General features: G+C 39.8%; 1 protein-coding gene across 2 annotated transcripts; it reads left to right on the forward strand.

Annotated features, from left to right (window-relative positions):
- Positions 1 to 2,743: 2,743 nt before the first annotated feature.
- On the forward strand, positions 2,744 to 15,394 carry LOC105931956 (tubulin alpha chain). 2 transcript variants are annotated; one of them, XM_036139487.1, is made up of 5 exons: positions 2,776 to 2,878; positions 4,385 to 4,475; positions 12,248 to 12,470; positions 13,845 to 13,993; positions 14,163 to 15,394. In XM_036139487.1, the coding sequence occupies exons 2-5, from the start codon at positions 4,461 to 4,463 to the stop codon at positions 15,135 to 15,137; spliced, it is 1,362 nt and encodes a 453-aa protein (XP_035995380.1). In that variant the 5' UTR covers positions 2,776 to 2,878; positions 4,385 to 4,460; the 3' UTR covers positions 15,138 to 15,394. The 2 variants fall into 2 exon arrangements, with proteins under 2 accessions (XP_012726347.1, XP_035995380.1); XM_012870893.3 differs by lacking the exon at positions 4,385 to 4,475 and having other exon boundaries at positions 2,744 to 2,878.

The following is a 15,394-nucleotide window of genomic DNA, read 5'->3' on the forward strand; positions in this document are numbered from 1 at the left end:
ACCCTGACTGCCCCCGAGAGGTTTTGGCTTAGTTATAAAGCTCTGACCCACTTCCATTGTGTGAGACTATGGGTTTTTCCTGTATAGGTCCTTCCCACTCCAGCACAATTAGGTGTTTTCATAAACAGGCCAGAGAAATTCCAGTGCAGGACAACACAGAAAGAGTCGCATGACAATGTAAAATTAGGTGCTAGACAAAAAAACAACATATTAAATCAGAAGTGTAACCATGTTATTCAAGATAAGACATGAAACAGGTTATGTTAAAACGGACAGACATATTAAATCTAAGACATTATTAGAAAAGTTGTTTCAAAGCACTTGTATTGGCTAGGGCTTCGAAACTGATGGGACATCTGTTAACGTACCAAGGTAAGTCCTTCCGGCCAGGCAAGGAGAGTTTTATTCAGGAAAAACCGCCCATGACAGAGGCCGATGATAACTCCGGCAGCTGGAGAAATCCACAGCTCAAGTGGGAGGATCGCTTCACTCGCAAACTATTTGCTGTGGAATCTACAAATCTGGCCGTCATGGGAGATTGGCAAGGAGAAAGCTGTGTTTTAGAGTCATGAGAAGCACAGTTTAACATTTGACACAGGTCATGCAGGGGGACTGACTTTGTAAACATTCATATATGCTTCTTCTTAAACACATCTTCAAAATTTCAGTCATTTGAGAATATGGTAGCCTACCCCAAAAGATTTGTTGCTGTAATTGCAGGAATAGATTTTTTTTATTTGTTTTTACAGAGTTTTTGGGCAGTAGGGCTAAATACATTACACCTCAATCTTTTCAAATCATATGTCCCTTTTCTTCAACTTCAGATGTCTGCATTCATTTTGTGTAGATTTCAATAAAATATATTAAATCTTGTGGTTGTAACATAATATAATGTGAAGCAATGGGTATAACGACCTTTGCACAGCTTTGTAAGTGAGAGTAGAGACCAAAGGCTTTTTGACATGGCCAATTTGGGAAAAGCAGAGATTTGAATGAGAACATCTTGAATCATATGAGGTGGGATTCTAGCCCAACTTCTTATAAAAGTATAAGCTTTGAAGTTGCTTTAGAGCACATGGGTTCAGTTCATGGACAGTAAACCTTTGATGTGGTTCTGAATACACTGTGGGTTTAAGAGCTGAATTTATAGGTCATTTTGTACCTTAGGCAAACACAAGCTACCGCCAAACATTCACCCCTCACAATAGAAAACATGTTCTTTGAGATGTTCCTCTATTTTCTGCCTTTGTTTCTTCTAACTGAGTCTGAACAAATGAATAAAGATTTCAGAAAGATGCCGAGATGTAGGCATACGTGTTTAGGTGTTACTCTTTACCAAATTGTTAAGGAGTTTCATTCTATGTAATTCAAGGAAATGTTTTTTTTTTTTTGTTTGTTTGTTTTTTTTGCTTTGATTCTTTCAGTTTCTTATTTAATGTGTTCTTATAAAGAAAAGAAAAAGAAAAATTGAGTAGGTCATCTGGACGGGTTCTTTTTGTTGAAACATTTTGTCTCTTTTCCTAGAGACGTCTTCAGTCTGACGAGTGGAGATGCATCAGGATATCTTTATTAAGGATTCTATAACTCTTTGTGGAAAATATTAAATATAGGTACAGTCATTATAGAGCAGAACAGAAGGTGTCAAAGATCAGACTGATCCTGCTTGTGCTGATGCTGACCTACAGCATCTGATACTTTCAAATCCACGATTTCTATGCTGCCTGACTAAGAGGCAGAGATCTTCTTTATGTATACTTGTACTTGTCATTGAATGCAAAGTGGTATCAGTCAAATTACTTGTGATTAAGGCTGATGCTAATCAAACAGCACACTACCGGTTATATAAATTACGACCCCTGGCGTTCAAAATGTCAAACTGCAAACAAAGTTACACAAAACGCAGGTTTTATATATATATATATATATATATATATATATATATATATATATATATATATATATATATATATATATATATATATATATATATATATATTCCATGGTGCGTGACACCATGGAATAAATAAATACGGAGTGAAATTTTTTTTATGTATATTCAAATGATTTTTTTAAACAAAATCAAATGTAATTATTTAAAGTCATAATTTCAAAGGGACATTTAATTATCTAATGGCACGTTTCATAATTTAATGGTACAGTTAATAAAGAAATGTATATATTCAATGGAACATTCAAAGATACATTTATTTATTTCATTCTACATTTCATTATTTCATGGCACATTTATTTATTTTATGGTACGCGAATGATACGTTTAATGATTTAATAAGGCGTTTAATGGTTCATCTATTTATTTCATTCTACATTTGATTATTTCATTCTTTTTCATGGAACATTTATTATTTTTCATGGTATATTTACATTTATTTATTTCATGATATATTTATTTATCCAATATTATTCCCGTCAATGGAACATTCAAAGATACATTTCTTTATTTCATTCTACATTTAATTATTTCATTGCACATTAATTTATTTCATGGTACGCGAATGATACGTTTAATGATTTAATAAGGCGTTTAATGGTTCATCTATTTATTTCATTCTACATTTGATTATTTAATTTTACATTTCATTTGTTTTCGTGGAACATTTCTTTTTTTTCTTGGCATATTTACATTTATTTATTTCACGATAAATTTATTTATCCAATATTTGTCCCCGTCAACCCTCCATACAACCTCAGCCCGGCAGATGGCGGTAATGCACCGTGATTTTAAGCCGCCAATAAAGGCAAGAGAAGAAGAAGAACGCGCGAGACGCTCCCTTTCTGTTTGCTGCAGCAAGGTCCTTCTACGCAGTTCGGTACGCAGTAGTCCCACGCTCAGCCCTTACTCTACTACTACTCCACCATGGTGAGTACGACTCCGTCTGCTTGCCTTAGAGAAACATCCGCCGCCATGCTTTGTTTGTGCGGCGTGTCTTCGGGCTTTTTTGGGCTGATCCTGTTAAATGCGCGGATGTTGGCTTTCTGCTGCGGCCTCCTGAAGCAGAAATAGCGGCTTTGGCCCTGTGGCTGTCTGTAAAAAGCTGAGCTTGCTGACTGAGCAGGTGCTAATGACTTGTCTGTACCGGCACCTAATGATGGGGGGGCGAAAAAACAAACATTTAAACGACATTCAGTATGACAACTACTTTATTTGCAATCCCGAAGACAATTAAGTGCGTCGACTTTTCAGACTGTAAATGTGCTTAACTTTTAATATGAAACGCCTGGGTAAAATCCCAGTTATCTGGGTCGTCGCAAAAGCAATCTGGCTTAAAATCGGAGGCAGCCGGATTTACGCTGAGCCCTTTTCGAAAAATGTTTCGACACCGACCTATCCGGCGAGTCTTGGCCAATTCTGTTTGGCTCGCACTTGAGCAACCTGCGAACCGGCTCATGTGATTTTTGGAACTGCAGTGTTTTAAATACCTGGTGTAGTGTATGAACATGCCTGCCGAAGAAGGCGTGCCTCATCACAAAAACCAGTTGCAACAAAGGTAATGCAAATAACTCCCCAGAGCAGGAAACTCTTACCAATTTAATCTGAAAATGTGTCTCCAACACCCTATTTTGCATAATAAATAGCATTTTGCAGCAGTAAGAAACAGAATGCTATACAAACTTGAGTCTTTTGGAGCAGACCTCTGTTCCATGTGTTTATGGTTGCTCTATGTAATGTAAACACGGCTCGTATTTCTCCCTGGCCTGCTGTAAAAGACTCATGACAATAGTGTTTACTGAGTACACTGGAGCAGCATGACTGCCCTGCTCCTGATCACATAAAGCAGATGCTATTTAAAATGAAGTTCCTTTTTGTTGTTGTAGTAGGCGGTTTTTTTTTCTTTTCTCTTTTCTTTTGATCAGATAAATGTTAATATGGAAAAGTAGGACAGAAAAGGTTCAATCAGAATATTAACCAGTTGTGCCAGGCTATGTTTGAGGTGCTTTTTGTCCCCCCCTATGTTCACCTGCTTGCTGTTAATTCTGATGTACGGGTACAAAACGCCCCATTCAGGCTTGTTTTGAAAGAACTAGGTTTGAAAGAGAGGCTTACCTTGGAAACTATGTGGAATCAGCAGCCTCTGCAGTCAGCACTCACTGTGCAGCTGATTTTGAACAATAGTGGGTTTCTTTTTTTCCTTTTATTTATTTATTTTTTTCTGACGCACAAGATTAAGGAACTGTTGAGCATTAAAACCTTTGCATCTAACTCAAAGGTTCTCGTACATTTTTACAAGTACCACTTCCAACTACTGCATGCTGACATTTTAAAGCATTTGTATAACGGGAGCTGGAGCTGTAGAGTTTGTCGTGTTTTTGTGTCATTACAAAAGCAGGCTTGGCTGACGTCACTTTGTGTTCTGTTTTTGCCCAGCAATTGACATCTCCCTTTTTAAAAGTCTGAAAACTTGGGAAGAAGGTCCCCCCCCCTCAAATCAGCAGCACTCGAAATGAGAAAAACAAAGGTCAGCCCCAACCTCAAACCCCAACGGGACAGAAGGTCCTTCTGTCCCCTGTGGGAATGACCAGTGCAGAATGACTAGCCAGGGAGTCGACAGCGGAGGACAAACTGAAGTGCATTGGCAACAAAACAAAAAAATCCAGAGCTTCCAAAAATTAAATCTTCATAAATTGCAAATTTGAAACAGATAAAATCAACTCATCGACAAAACTCTACAAAATATGCATTACTTGCTATACAATTTGGTTTCAAAATAGTTTGTCGTGCAAAATTAGATTTTGAAATGTTTCTTCTGCCTTCATTTGCTTTTTCTTTGTAATCCTGTTTTATGATTTTTCAAATTTTTTTTTTTTTCAATTTTATTCTTTAAAATGCCAAACTTTACACATAACTTTATATTTGTTTGGTCTTATTGCGTCAATTTCTCAAATTGAATCAGATGTTATGATCGAACAGGTCCGGTTGTGTCTGGCTCGGTTCAGTTCAGTTTGCGTTCCATTTACACTCGATAGTTATCTCGGTTACTGAGCTCGGACTGGTCTCGGCACGGTTAAAAAAAGGGGTAGTGTAAATGGTAAGCAGACTGAACTGAACCGAGCTAGACATAACCGGACCGCGCTAAATGCAGACCAGTTCCTGGGCAGGTCTCGGCCTGGTTTTTTTTATCCCGGTTATCTGATAACGAAGAGTGCATGAGCAGACCGCGTCATCCCCTTACAGTCAGCTGACTGTCCGCGGTTTTTCCGGCGTGTCTGGCTGCACGTCCCGATTCACACTCCATCCAGACAAATTTCAGACATTCATAATAATACTAGCTTCCTTACCGTGCCACACGGTTTCCAGAGATGATTCTGCTTAGCAGTGTGATGAACCTCAGTGTCTGTTGTTGTTTCCTGCGTCTGTAAATCCTTATTAGACGTTCGTTTGTCTTATCCGAGTCCCAAAAGCCGACTCTGTCCAACCATAACTTCCTGAATGTTACGGGTGCCGCCATTTTGATTTGCTTTGTCCCGCCTTCAATCCCAGAGAGCAGTAGTACCGCAGATCGTCACTAGGAGGCGGGGAGCAACCAAGGAACCAGGATAGCGTGATGTGTAAACGGTCGTCAGAACAAGGCTCGGCTTGGTTAACTGATCCAAGCTCGGACTGTTCTCGGCTCGGATCGGTTTAACAAGGGTGGTGTAAATGGGGCTAAAGTCCCTCTAGTGTGTCCCGGGTCTTCCTCTGGGTCTCCTCCTGGTGGGGCTTGCCAGGAACACCTCACCAGGGAGGCATCTCTAAAAACAAATAATTCAGAAAAATCCGGCCATATGGCAAGTAAAAAATGTATGCTGTCACAGCAGTGCTGATTTCAACATTGGTGTTATTGACTGTTTACACAATGTGTAAAAAAAAAAACATAACATATCAATCAGTAACTAAAATACCACAAAGACGAGCTTTTCTAATGTACACAATTTTAAAATAAAATAAGAGATTCAAAACACTAACATTTCCTTGTTGCACCCAAAACACTTTTAGAACAGTGAAATAGAATAAAAAAAATACTAGGCTTTTCTTATTGCACTCAATGGTTTTTATTTATTCACACTGACTGTTCTTAAAATTGTTTAAGTTAGAACAATGAGGACAAATACACTTATTTGTAATGTAGAATAAGCTAACAATACATTTTTAATTGGGAGATTAGTCATAATATTGCCAGAATAAAGCGGTGATATGAGAGTAAAGTTGTGATATTACCAGGGGAAAAAAAGTTTCTACAATGAGGAGTAAGATTTGATAATTAAGATGTGATGTGATCAGCTCAAACAAACTGCAGACTCACCCTGAGCACAGCATTTTAATGCGGGGGGCGGGGGGAGACTGCTCTTTCTCTTCAAGCAGGGATTTATTTTAGTGCAACGACGGTTCAGTGAAATAATAACATCCTGCTTTGTAAACCAGGACAGGATCAGTGGCAGCTTTGCACATGTGATTCATTTGAAATGTGGACATGCAGTGGAACGAGTCTCCTTCGGCAGGCGGGCTGCAGGCAGCAGTAGGACGAAGCACTGACTTCATTGCTTGGAAGGTGGGAGGGGCAGGGCTTGCAGCAGCACTTACTGCTTGCTAAAAATGGTAAACTACCGACCGATTGGTTTTTATTAGTGCTATCAAACAATTAAAAATCACATTATGTTAATAGTTAAAAATAAAATATGCAATTTGCAATTAATCTCTTGTTCTGAAAGTGTAAAGCCTTTTTGGGCATTCACTCATGACACGAGTAAAAACATGCTTGTACTATTTATTTTTATCTTTCAAGCACTTTTCATAAATTGGAATGAAAACATCCTGGTGCTATAAAATGGTCTATAATAGCTAAATCATTAATCATAACGCCCTGATGTTTACACAGTGTGCAAATAAATACCTGTTTTCATGCTGAAATATTTTTTTCCCCTCTTAAACAAAGATAGACATGGTATTACATTAAATTTACATTTTAATAAAGTCTCAAGGTTTAATTTTTTTTTCAGTGTCACACATCTAATCCTGAGCTTTCACACCAGTAGCAACAATTTTATTTTTATTTTTTTTAAGCCTGGAAAAAAAGTTTACAATTTCCAGGAGATTCCAGAACACTTTGCTTGCATCTGGGGCAGGAGCTTAATACCTTTTGAGAAAGAGAACTGTTTAGCACAGCTTCATGTGCCGACACTAACTCCAGGCTACCTCGTTTGGCAATGTGATTCAGCCTTAGTTTGTCAAATACAGAGACAACAAATTAAAACATTAAAAGTATGGGTTGAGTTTATGCAACGTTGTCAGCGCGTAAAAGCTCATCTCCAGAAACAATCTCTGCTCAAAATGGTGATCTGCACCTCATAATCTACTTATAGTAGATTATGAGGTGCAGAAAATCTAGTTATCACCGGTGATTGCAACCGTAAACTGCAGAAAATACAGGCAACATTGCTCCCTCTGCCTTACTCCCATCGGCTCCTATGTCAGTCTAGAGGACTAAAGACCCAGCCAATATGGTGGCGATGCAGGATGTGCTCCAGCGCGTAATGAGGCGGAGGGATATTTTAGCCGGTTATACTCATGGTGTCGGTAGTGCAGCAGTGCAAGTGAGTCTCTTTATAACACGTATTTATCGTCACTTATTTTAGGGCCCAAATAAGCGACTTCACTTTCCGAAACAAGCCCAAAATACCGTAACCAGGCGGCTCACAGAATTTACAAGTGACTTTAGAAAAAGGAAGCCAAAAGTTGCTCATCATACTTGGCAACAGTGAGCGCGGGTCTGTTATGCTACAGTCTCTAGCATTCTCTGAACTACGGAAAGAAACAGTCAGGAGTGCGCTGCAGGAAAAAAAAAAGTAGATGTGTGTTTGTGTATTTTGACGAGCGGTTAACGTGCAAAAAAAAAAAGGTCGGCATTATGGTATAACAGTTAACACCTTAAAACTGACAGCCCTAGTTTTAAGGTGTTATCGCCAAAGTCTCCAACAAAACAGAAAAGTCACTAGTTGGTTTAAAAAAGAAAAAAGTCACTGGAGGGGTCTGAAAACCTGCTAAATCTAGCGACAAAGTTGCTGAGTTGTCAACAGTGTCTCTCCCTCGCCATATTCAGTACCGTTATACCGAACAACCCTAACGTGTACTATACACTTATATAATGGCTTAATCCGAAAACACCCAATTATAGCTCCTAGCTTCTGTTCCTTCACCTTTCATGAGGTCAACAGGAACAACTTTATTGTAGGTGGAAAAGGAGTTTCAGACTGTTGTGCTGATTTTGGACAGCCTTTAACACATATACGTCATTATGTGACGGAAACACACATGGATGATGCGAGTCAACTCCTGGCCTACATCCATCCGAAAAAAATGTCTACAAAACAAGCATGTTAGACAAATGTAGCAAACGGCTTGAAGCTCTCCATAGCACAAACCAAAACATAAGGTGTGTAAACTTACACAGACTTTCTAGTTCTAACAGTAACCGGTCCAACTGTCTATTGTCGTATTGAACAGAGTTCCTATAACCCCCAGTTCCTCTGGCTCTGTTTGGGCACTCGGCTCCACCCTCTCGCCAGGATTCTCGCCTGCGCATTTCAGCGTAATGGACCGTTACGCTGAAAGTCTTATAAAGCTACGCTGAAATCAGGCTAACGGTCGGTATGACGCAGATGTTTGAGAGCAACATGGAAAAGTCAGTAAAGCTCTTGAACGTGCAGCTATAAACCTCTCAGTCATTATAAGCTAGCGCTAGCTATTGTTAGCATGACACAAAGCCCCTTTAAGCTGCATTATATAACGCTTTGCTGCAGGTAAAGCGTTGTATTGTGCCCCCTCAATACACAGCCACAATGCTGTTCAACATCACCATTATTTTTCAAGGATTCTGACTGGCTGACACAGATTTTAGCTTAGCAGTACACCGCCCACTATAGGTCTCAGTGGGCAATTTATTTGGGTTTGTTTGGATGACACCTTTTCTAAAAACAATACTGTGTGTACAATATTATTTTTAAAGAAACATGGGAGAAATATTAATTTTTATAAATACCCAGCTAAGTGTGTATAAGGTATAGGTTTATACACCTTTGGCCATGGAAGTGATCGAGCACCTGATTTCAGTCATTTGGAGAAGTGACGGGATACTTTTGGTAATATCGTGTTTATACAAATGCAGAAACACTGGACCAGGTGTACTTTCCATGGGAAAGAAAACAAAGCAGCAGTAATAGACGATGTATAAATTTGGAGTTGAGAAAAATGGTTTAGTAAAGGCACCCTGTTGCTTCTCCGGCGGCACAAGCCTGTTGCAGTCCTGAATTTCAATCTAGAAATGTCATTGAATTTTAAATTTATTTTATAATTTAGGTACATTAAGGAAGGTTTGGTTGACTACTAAGATTTCCTCAGTGTGCTTTTTACTCTTCGTCATAACCCTAGGTTTTATTCAAATTCTTCATACATTTCTAAAAAGACATTTTGCCGCAAACGTGGTAAGACTTTACTTGATTTAAATAACTATATGATAAATTCCTGCCAGAACAGCTGGCCGATAAGCTGTTTAGGCTGTTTTCTGGTGCTGCATCTAGTTGAGTCTCAAAGGTCATCTTTAATTAATTTATGTAATATGGTCAGAGTGTCACTCTTCTTATTTTTATTCTCAGAATGTGACTCTAAGTCCTGAGCACTTTTTAAAACCCTTATTTTACGTCACCACCAGAACTGGATTCTCAAGTGGGTTTGACCGTACCTCCGGACATATGCCTTTGCAGCCACACCCAACAGGTTTATCTATCCCGAAAAGGTTGACAATGACTTTGTTTTTTTGTTTTTTTCTAATCTAACGCTGTTACTTACTCATACATGGCGTGCGGAGTTTTTCTTTCCAACCCTCATCACTCAAGTATCAAAAATAGTTCTGACAAACACTTTGTGTCGACAGGATTTGAAATTGTACCTGGCAATGACCAATGTTTGACAGGCGGGCAGTCTGTGTTTACAGCAACAGTCCGCCCTTACAGCGAAGTGTCAGGTTAGCAGGACTTAACAGAAATAGCTCTGCTAGACTGAAAGCTCTGACAAGTCATGGTGGGGGGGGGGGTGAGGTGTATTTACTCCTTCCCAATTAATCCCATATTTTCTTAACATGTTGCATCCACAAACTGCAATACATTTCTTGGTAGTCCACTGCAGAGTGGTGTAGAAGTGGAAGGTGGGGAAAATGCTCTACATTTTCTACTGCTGTCGCTTCATGCTTGCTCAGTATGAGGGATTGCTGCAAAGCCGTGGACAATGCAGACGACTCTCCCTGTGGCTCTACTCTTCTCCAGGAGTGAATGCTGCTTGTCGGGACTTTGAAGCAATCAACTGGTTCCCTTTTTATATAGGAAACTTTTGACCAATCTGTATAATCTGATTTGACTTTGTAAAGTGCCTTGAGATGACGTGTTTTATGAATTGGTGCTATATAAACAAAATTGAATTTGAATTTTAAAATGGAAATTCAGTAGAGTACAGTTAGACTGGCAAGTTTTTGTACATCTAGAGGCTGAAAATTTTCCCATTTCTTCTTTGTAAAACAGCCCAAGCTAACGTTCACTGACTCTATATATCCAGTAGCAGCTAAGCAGAGCTGGCTCATTATATTGGGGGAAGTGGTGGCCTAGTGGTTAGAGCATTGAGCTTGGGTCCCAGAGGTTCTACTCCCACAGACCGCCACTCTGGGTCCCTGAGCAAGACCCTTAACCCCCAATTGCTCCCCAGGCGCCGCACAGTGGCAGCCCACTGCTCCCCAAGGCGATGGATTAAGATGCAGAAGTGAATTTCTCCATTGTGAGATCAATAAAGTTCAATTATTATTATTAAGCAGATGAAATGAGGATTCCAGTTATAGCATCCACATTTCATTTAATAGTGATGGATTTAACGGTGATACAGAACTTAAGATATTGTTTTTGTTCTTTGTGTGCAACGAAAAAAAAGGGAAACAATGCATCGTTTTACTTCCTTTTCACGTTTATGCACCAATTTGTGCTGGTCGAACACATAAAATGGCAATAAAATACATTAAAAGGTTCGGTTTTGTTATGATGTAAAACAAGATCATGAGGTGTACATACTTTTGCAAGAAACCCTTGTTTTTCTTATTATTTATATAAGGACAAGGAAGCAAGTTATATCCAGAAATGGTCGAAACTTTGAAAACGTCTGAGCCTATGTGGTTTAATATATTAATTATATTCAAGAGACTCGCTGAGCATGACTCAGCAGAGCTTTCGGGATGACCGCCTCCCACTGACTGTCAACTGTCGTCCCCTATCTGATCAGGGGGAAGGAAAAGTTAGGCAACATGTAAAAATAGCAGCATAACATGAACAGAGGTTGAAATCCAGTCTGCTGTCTGGGACCATTTCCCATTCGGGCATGCTTTGAGCTGTTTACATGTAATTATATTTCAGTTTATGACACTGTATTCAAATCTAGATGGGGAGGTTAAAATGCTTTTTTAGTTAGGAACACCACCACAATGGTCTAGTAAAAAAATACTTAAAACGTATAAACAAAGAATGAGCAGCATGGAAAGAAAGTCTAATGAATATCCATTTTAAATTGTCTTAGAATACAAATGGTCATGTTAAACAAAAAAACCACCGGAAGTTCATTAGTAAGTACAGGATATGTATTTTTTTTTTATATATATGAACATTAAATGGGTAACCAGCAACAAATTGCTTTCGTGTTTAAATAAACAGAATATTTTTTGGGTGCGCCGTATGACGGAGGTGTCGATTGGAACCTTTCCCAACTCATAAATGGCAGCTCTAATATGTGGTGTGAGCCTAACCTCTTTTTCAGCCAATAAACGGGCTCATAAGTGCACACCAGCTCATAGCAGGCAGATGAAATGCAGTGACAGCTGCAGCGACTGTGATAAACGTGCTTTGCTGCCATCAAGTGGCAGAAATGGGTAATAACGCCGTTTCAAGACTTCAAGTCCGCTACTCTCATTTGTGCTGCTGGAGAAATGCCACATGCATAGGAAACCAAGATTTGAAATATCTTTTTTTTTTTTTTTCAAGAAATGTTTTATTGAAAGTAAACAAGAAGGCAGAGGAAACGATGGACATTCTCAAAAATTAAAATGCACAAAAAGAAAATCACTTGGAATAACAGATTGCTTATTTGCATATACTGCTGCCGTGTATGTTCTTGTAATGTTTTTTTTTTTAATTTTTCATGTTTCTCTTCCTTGCTCTTCTCTTGCAGCGTGAATGCATCTCTGTCCATGTGGGCCAGGCCGGCGTGCAGATGGGGAACACCTGCTGGGAGCTCTACTGTCTGGAGCACGGCATCCAGCCGGACGGCCAGATGCCGAGCAATAAGCCCATAGGTGGCCATGATGACTCCTTCACCACTTTCTTCAGTGATACTGGCACTGGGCAATACGTCCCAAGGGCAATTTTTGTTGATCTGGAGCCCACCGTCATTGGTCAGTAGTTTTTGTTCTGTAGAAATGCTGATTGAGGACTGTTTTGCTTTCATTTAGATGCATAAAAGTCAAATAGGGCTACTAAATGTAGGTTTTTGCCATCTTTCAATTGGCTTTATTTTTGAAATTCCACATTAAATATAAATTAAATCTTTTGAGTGACATTTTATAGAAACGAATTGGGACCAAACTCACCCTTGGATAACAGATTAACTTTTAAAAAGATTATTAATATGGTGATTTAATGTTGGTCATATTTACCAGCCTTTTATTCTTACACAATATTGGAAGATCACCAGGAAACACTATGAGAAATGTTTTAAGATGCTGATTTAACTTATTCTTAAATTATTTATCTTTTGGTTAGATTAGGAAATCATTCAGTCACTGAGATATGCTTTTATTTTGAAATTATGTAAAGGTGAAGGCCTTACGGCCATTTCCCATAGGGCGTGGTGTGCTCTATGCTTGCCGCAGGGTTCAGTGCAACCCTGCGCCGGGGGGGAGCTTCTATCAAATGCGCGCTGGTTCACAGTTCAGCATAGTTGCGCTTTGCTCGGCGCAGCGCTTTGGTCCGCCGTGGGCACCGTGTCGTATGCGGAAGGGCGTTTAGTACTAGAACAAACTGAAGTATTCTCCCACCTAGAGTCGATAGGATACAGTAAACCATCCCGACTAACTGCTATGTACTACCAAATCTACAACACGGGTAACTTCTTTAGCAACAACATGCCAGAAATTGGCTGTTTCTACTGGATCCTGTACAAAACCAGGCAGCTATAATAAGGCTCAGCACCTACTTCCTAGATCAGGGGTCTGAAACCTGCGGTGCCGGAACCACAAATGGCTCTTTGGACCTTCCTTAATGGCTCCTAATAATTTAGCTTTAAAATGATAAAGAACCAACTAAAGTTTTTAAATGTAGATTAAATAGCAAATTCAGGTTCCTTCCCAGCAGTGTTTTTTTTTATGGAGCAATTGCAGCGACTGTTCAATGGAGAAAATACGTCTGTTTTAAAAATGATATAATGTTTTTGTAAGTATATATATTTTTTTAGGGAATAAATATGAAAATATAAAAGAGCTGGGGATAATTCCATATGAATAAATTCACATATTTCAAAATAGAAAAATAAAGAGGAGTTAAAATATTAAATGAGAATTATAGCGCATAGATACATTCTTATAACTAAACAGTGAAATATTTTTGTTTTATATTTGGATCAGTTATTGAATAAATCATGTGCTATCTTGTTTCTTTAATGGCACATTTCTTCATTCAGCATTTCTTCTTAACTTTGACAGGATTGTTCCTCCATACATGAACACATCTTATAGCTGAAACTCATAACTTTTCCTCTCTCAAATGATCAGATGAAGTGAGAACAGGAACATACCGTCAACTCTTCCACCCCGAACAGATGATCTCTGGAAAGGAGGATGCAGCTAACAACTATGCCCGCGGTCACTACACTATTGGCAGAGAGATCATTGACCACGTCCTGGACAGGATCCGCAAACTGGTAAGGCAGTAAAATCATGCCTTTGTTTTCACAGACAAATCTTCATACAGAAAGAGTTAGTCCGGCAATGGCCGCATCCAATCAGACTCAACAACACTCCAAACAAGAAAATGATGCAAGCTGCTAAGAGAACAAGTTAATAAGCATTTATGTGTTTCTGCATCTACAGGCTGATCAATGCACTGGTCTCCAAGGGTTCTTGGTCTTCCACTCTTTTGGTGGAGGAACAGGTTCTGGTTTCACCTCCCTGCTCATGGAAAGACTCTCTGTCGACTTTGGCAAGAAGTCCAAGCTTGAGTTCGCCATCTACCCGGCACCGCAAGTTTCCACGGCTGTTGTAGAGCCTTACAACTCCATCCTGACCACCCACACCACCCTGGAGCACTCCGACTGTGCTTTCATGGTGGACAACGAGGCCATCTACGATATCTGCTGCAGGAACCTAGATATCGAACGCCCAACCTACACCAACTTGAACCGCCTCATCAGCCAGATTGTGTCTTCAATCACTGCTTCCCTGCGCTTTGACGGAGCCCTGAATGTTGACCTGACAGAGTTCCAGACCAACTTGGTGCCTTATCCTCGCATCCACTTCCCCCTGGCCACCTATGCTCCAGTGATCTCCGCTGAGAAAGCATGCCACGAACAGCTTTCTGTGGCCGAGATCACAAATTCCTGTTTTGAGCCAGCAAATCAGATGGTGAAGTGTGACCCACGTCATGGCAAATACATGGCCTGCTGTCTGCTGTATCGTGGCAACGTCGTGCCCAAAGACGTCAACTCTGCCATCGCCGCCATCAAGACGAAACGCTCCATCCAGTTTGTGGACTGGTGCCCCACGGGCTTCAAGGTGGGCATCAACTACCAGCCTCCCACCGTGGTTCCTGGAGGAGACCTGGCGAAGGTGCAGAGAGCCGTGTGCATGCTGAGCAACACCACGGCCATCGCCGAGGCCTGGGCCCGACTTGACCACAAGTTCGATCTCATGTACGCCAAGAGAGCCTTCGTCCACTGGTATGTCGGAGAGGGAATGGAGGAGGGAGAGTTCTCCGAAGCCAGAGAAGATATGGCCGCTTTGGAGAAGGATTACGAAGAGGTGGGCGTCGACTCGTATGAAGAAGAGGAGGAAGGCGAGGAATATTAAATAAAATGCCAAATAATAGTTATTAAAGAAAGGATTGCATGTTATTTTCAAATTCTAAATTATTGCTTTTACCTACTGTTGTAAACTAGCTTTTGACCTTTTTTTTTTTTTTGTGTTTTTTGTTTTCGTCACAATGAAGTTACCGGTATGTTTATTCAGTTTTTCAGTGTTTAGGTGTTCGTTATTTCATGTTGACACATTAAAACACAATCGGATTTTGGACTTTATCATTGCTCAATAAATGCTCATCCTGAAAA

The sequence above is a fragment of the Fundulus heteroclitus genome, chromosome 7, assembly GCF_011125445.2.
Source record: "Fundulus heteroclitus isolate FHET01 chromosome 7, MU-UCD_Fhet_4.1, whole genome shotgun sequence".
NCBI classification, from domain to species: Eukaryota; Metazoa; Chordata; class Actinopteri; order Cyprinodontiformes; family Fundulidae; genus Fundulus; species Fundulus heteroclitus.

Bases quoted from the DNA above. Each gene is read 5' to 3' on its own strand.
- LOC105931956 (XM_036139487.1), top strand. The intron at 12,471-13,844 runs GTCAGTAGTTTT...TCAAATGATCAG, and splicing joins TCTGGAGCCCACCGTCATTG to ATGAAGTGAGAACAGGAACA. The intron at 13,994-14,162 runs GTAAGGCAGTAA...CTGCATCTACAG, and splicing joins TGGACAGGATCCGCAAACTG to GCTGATCAATGCACTGGTCT.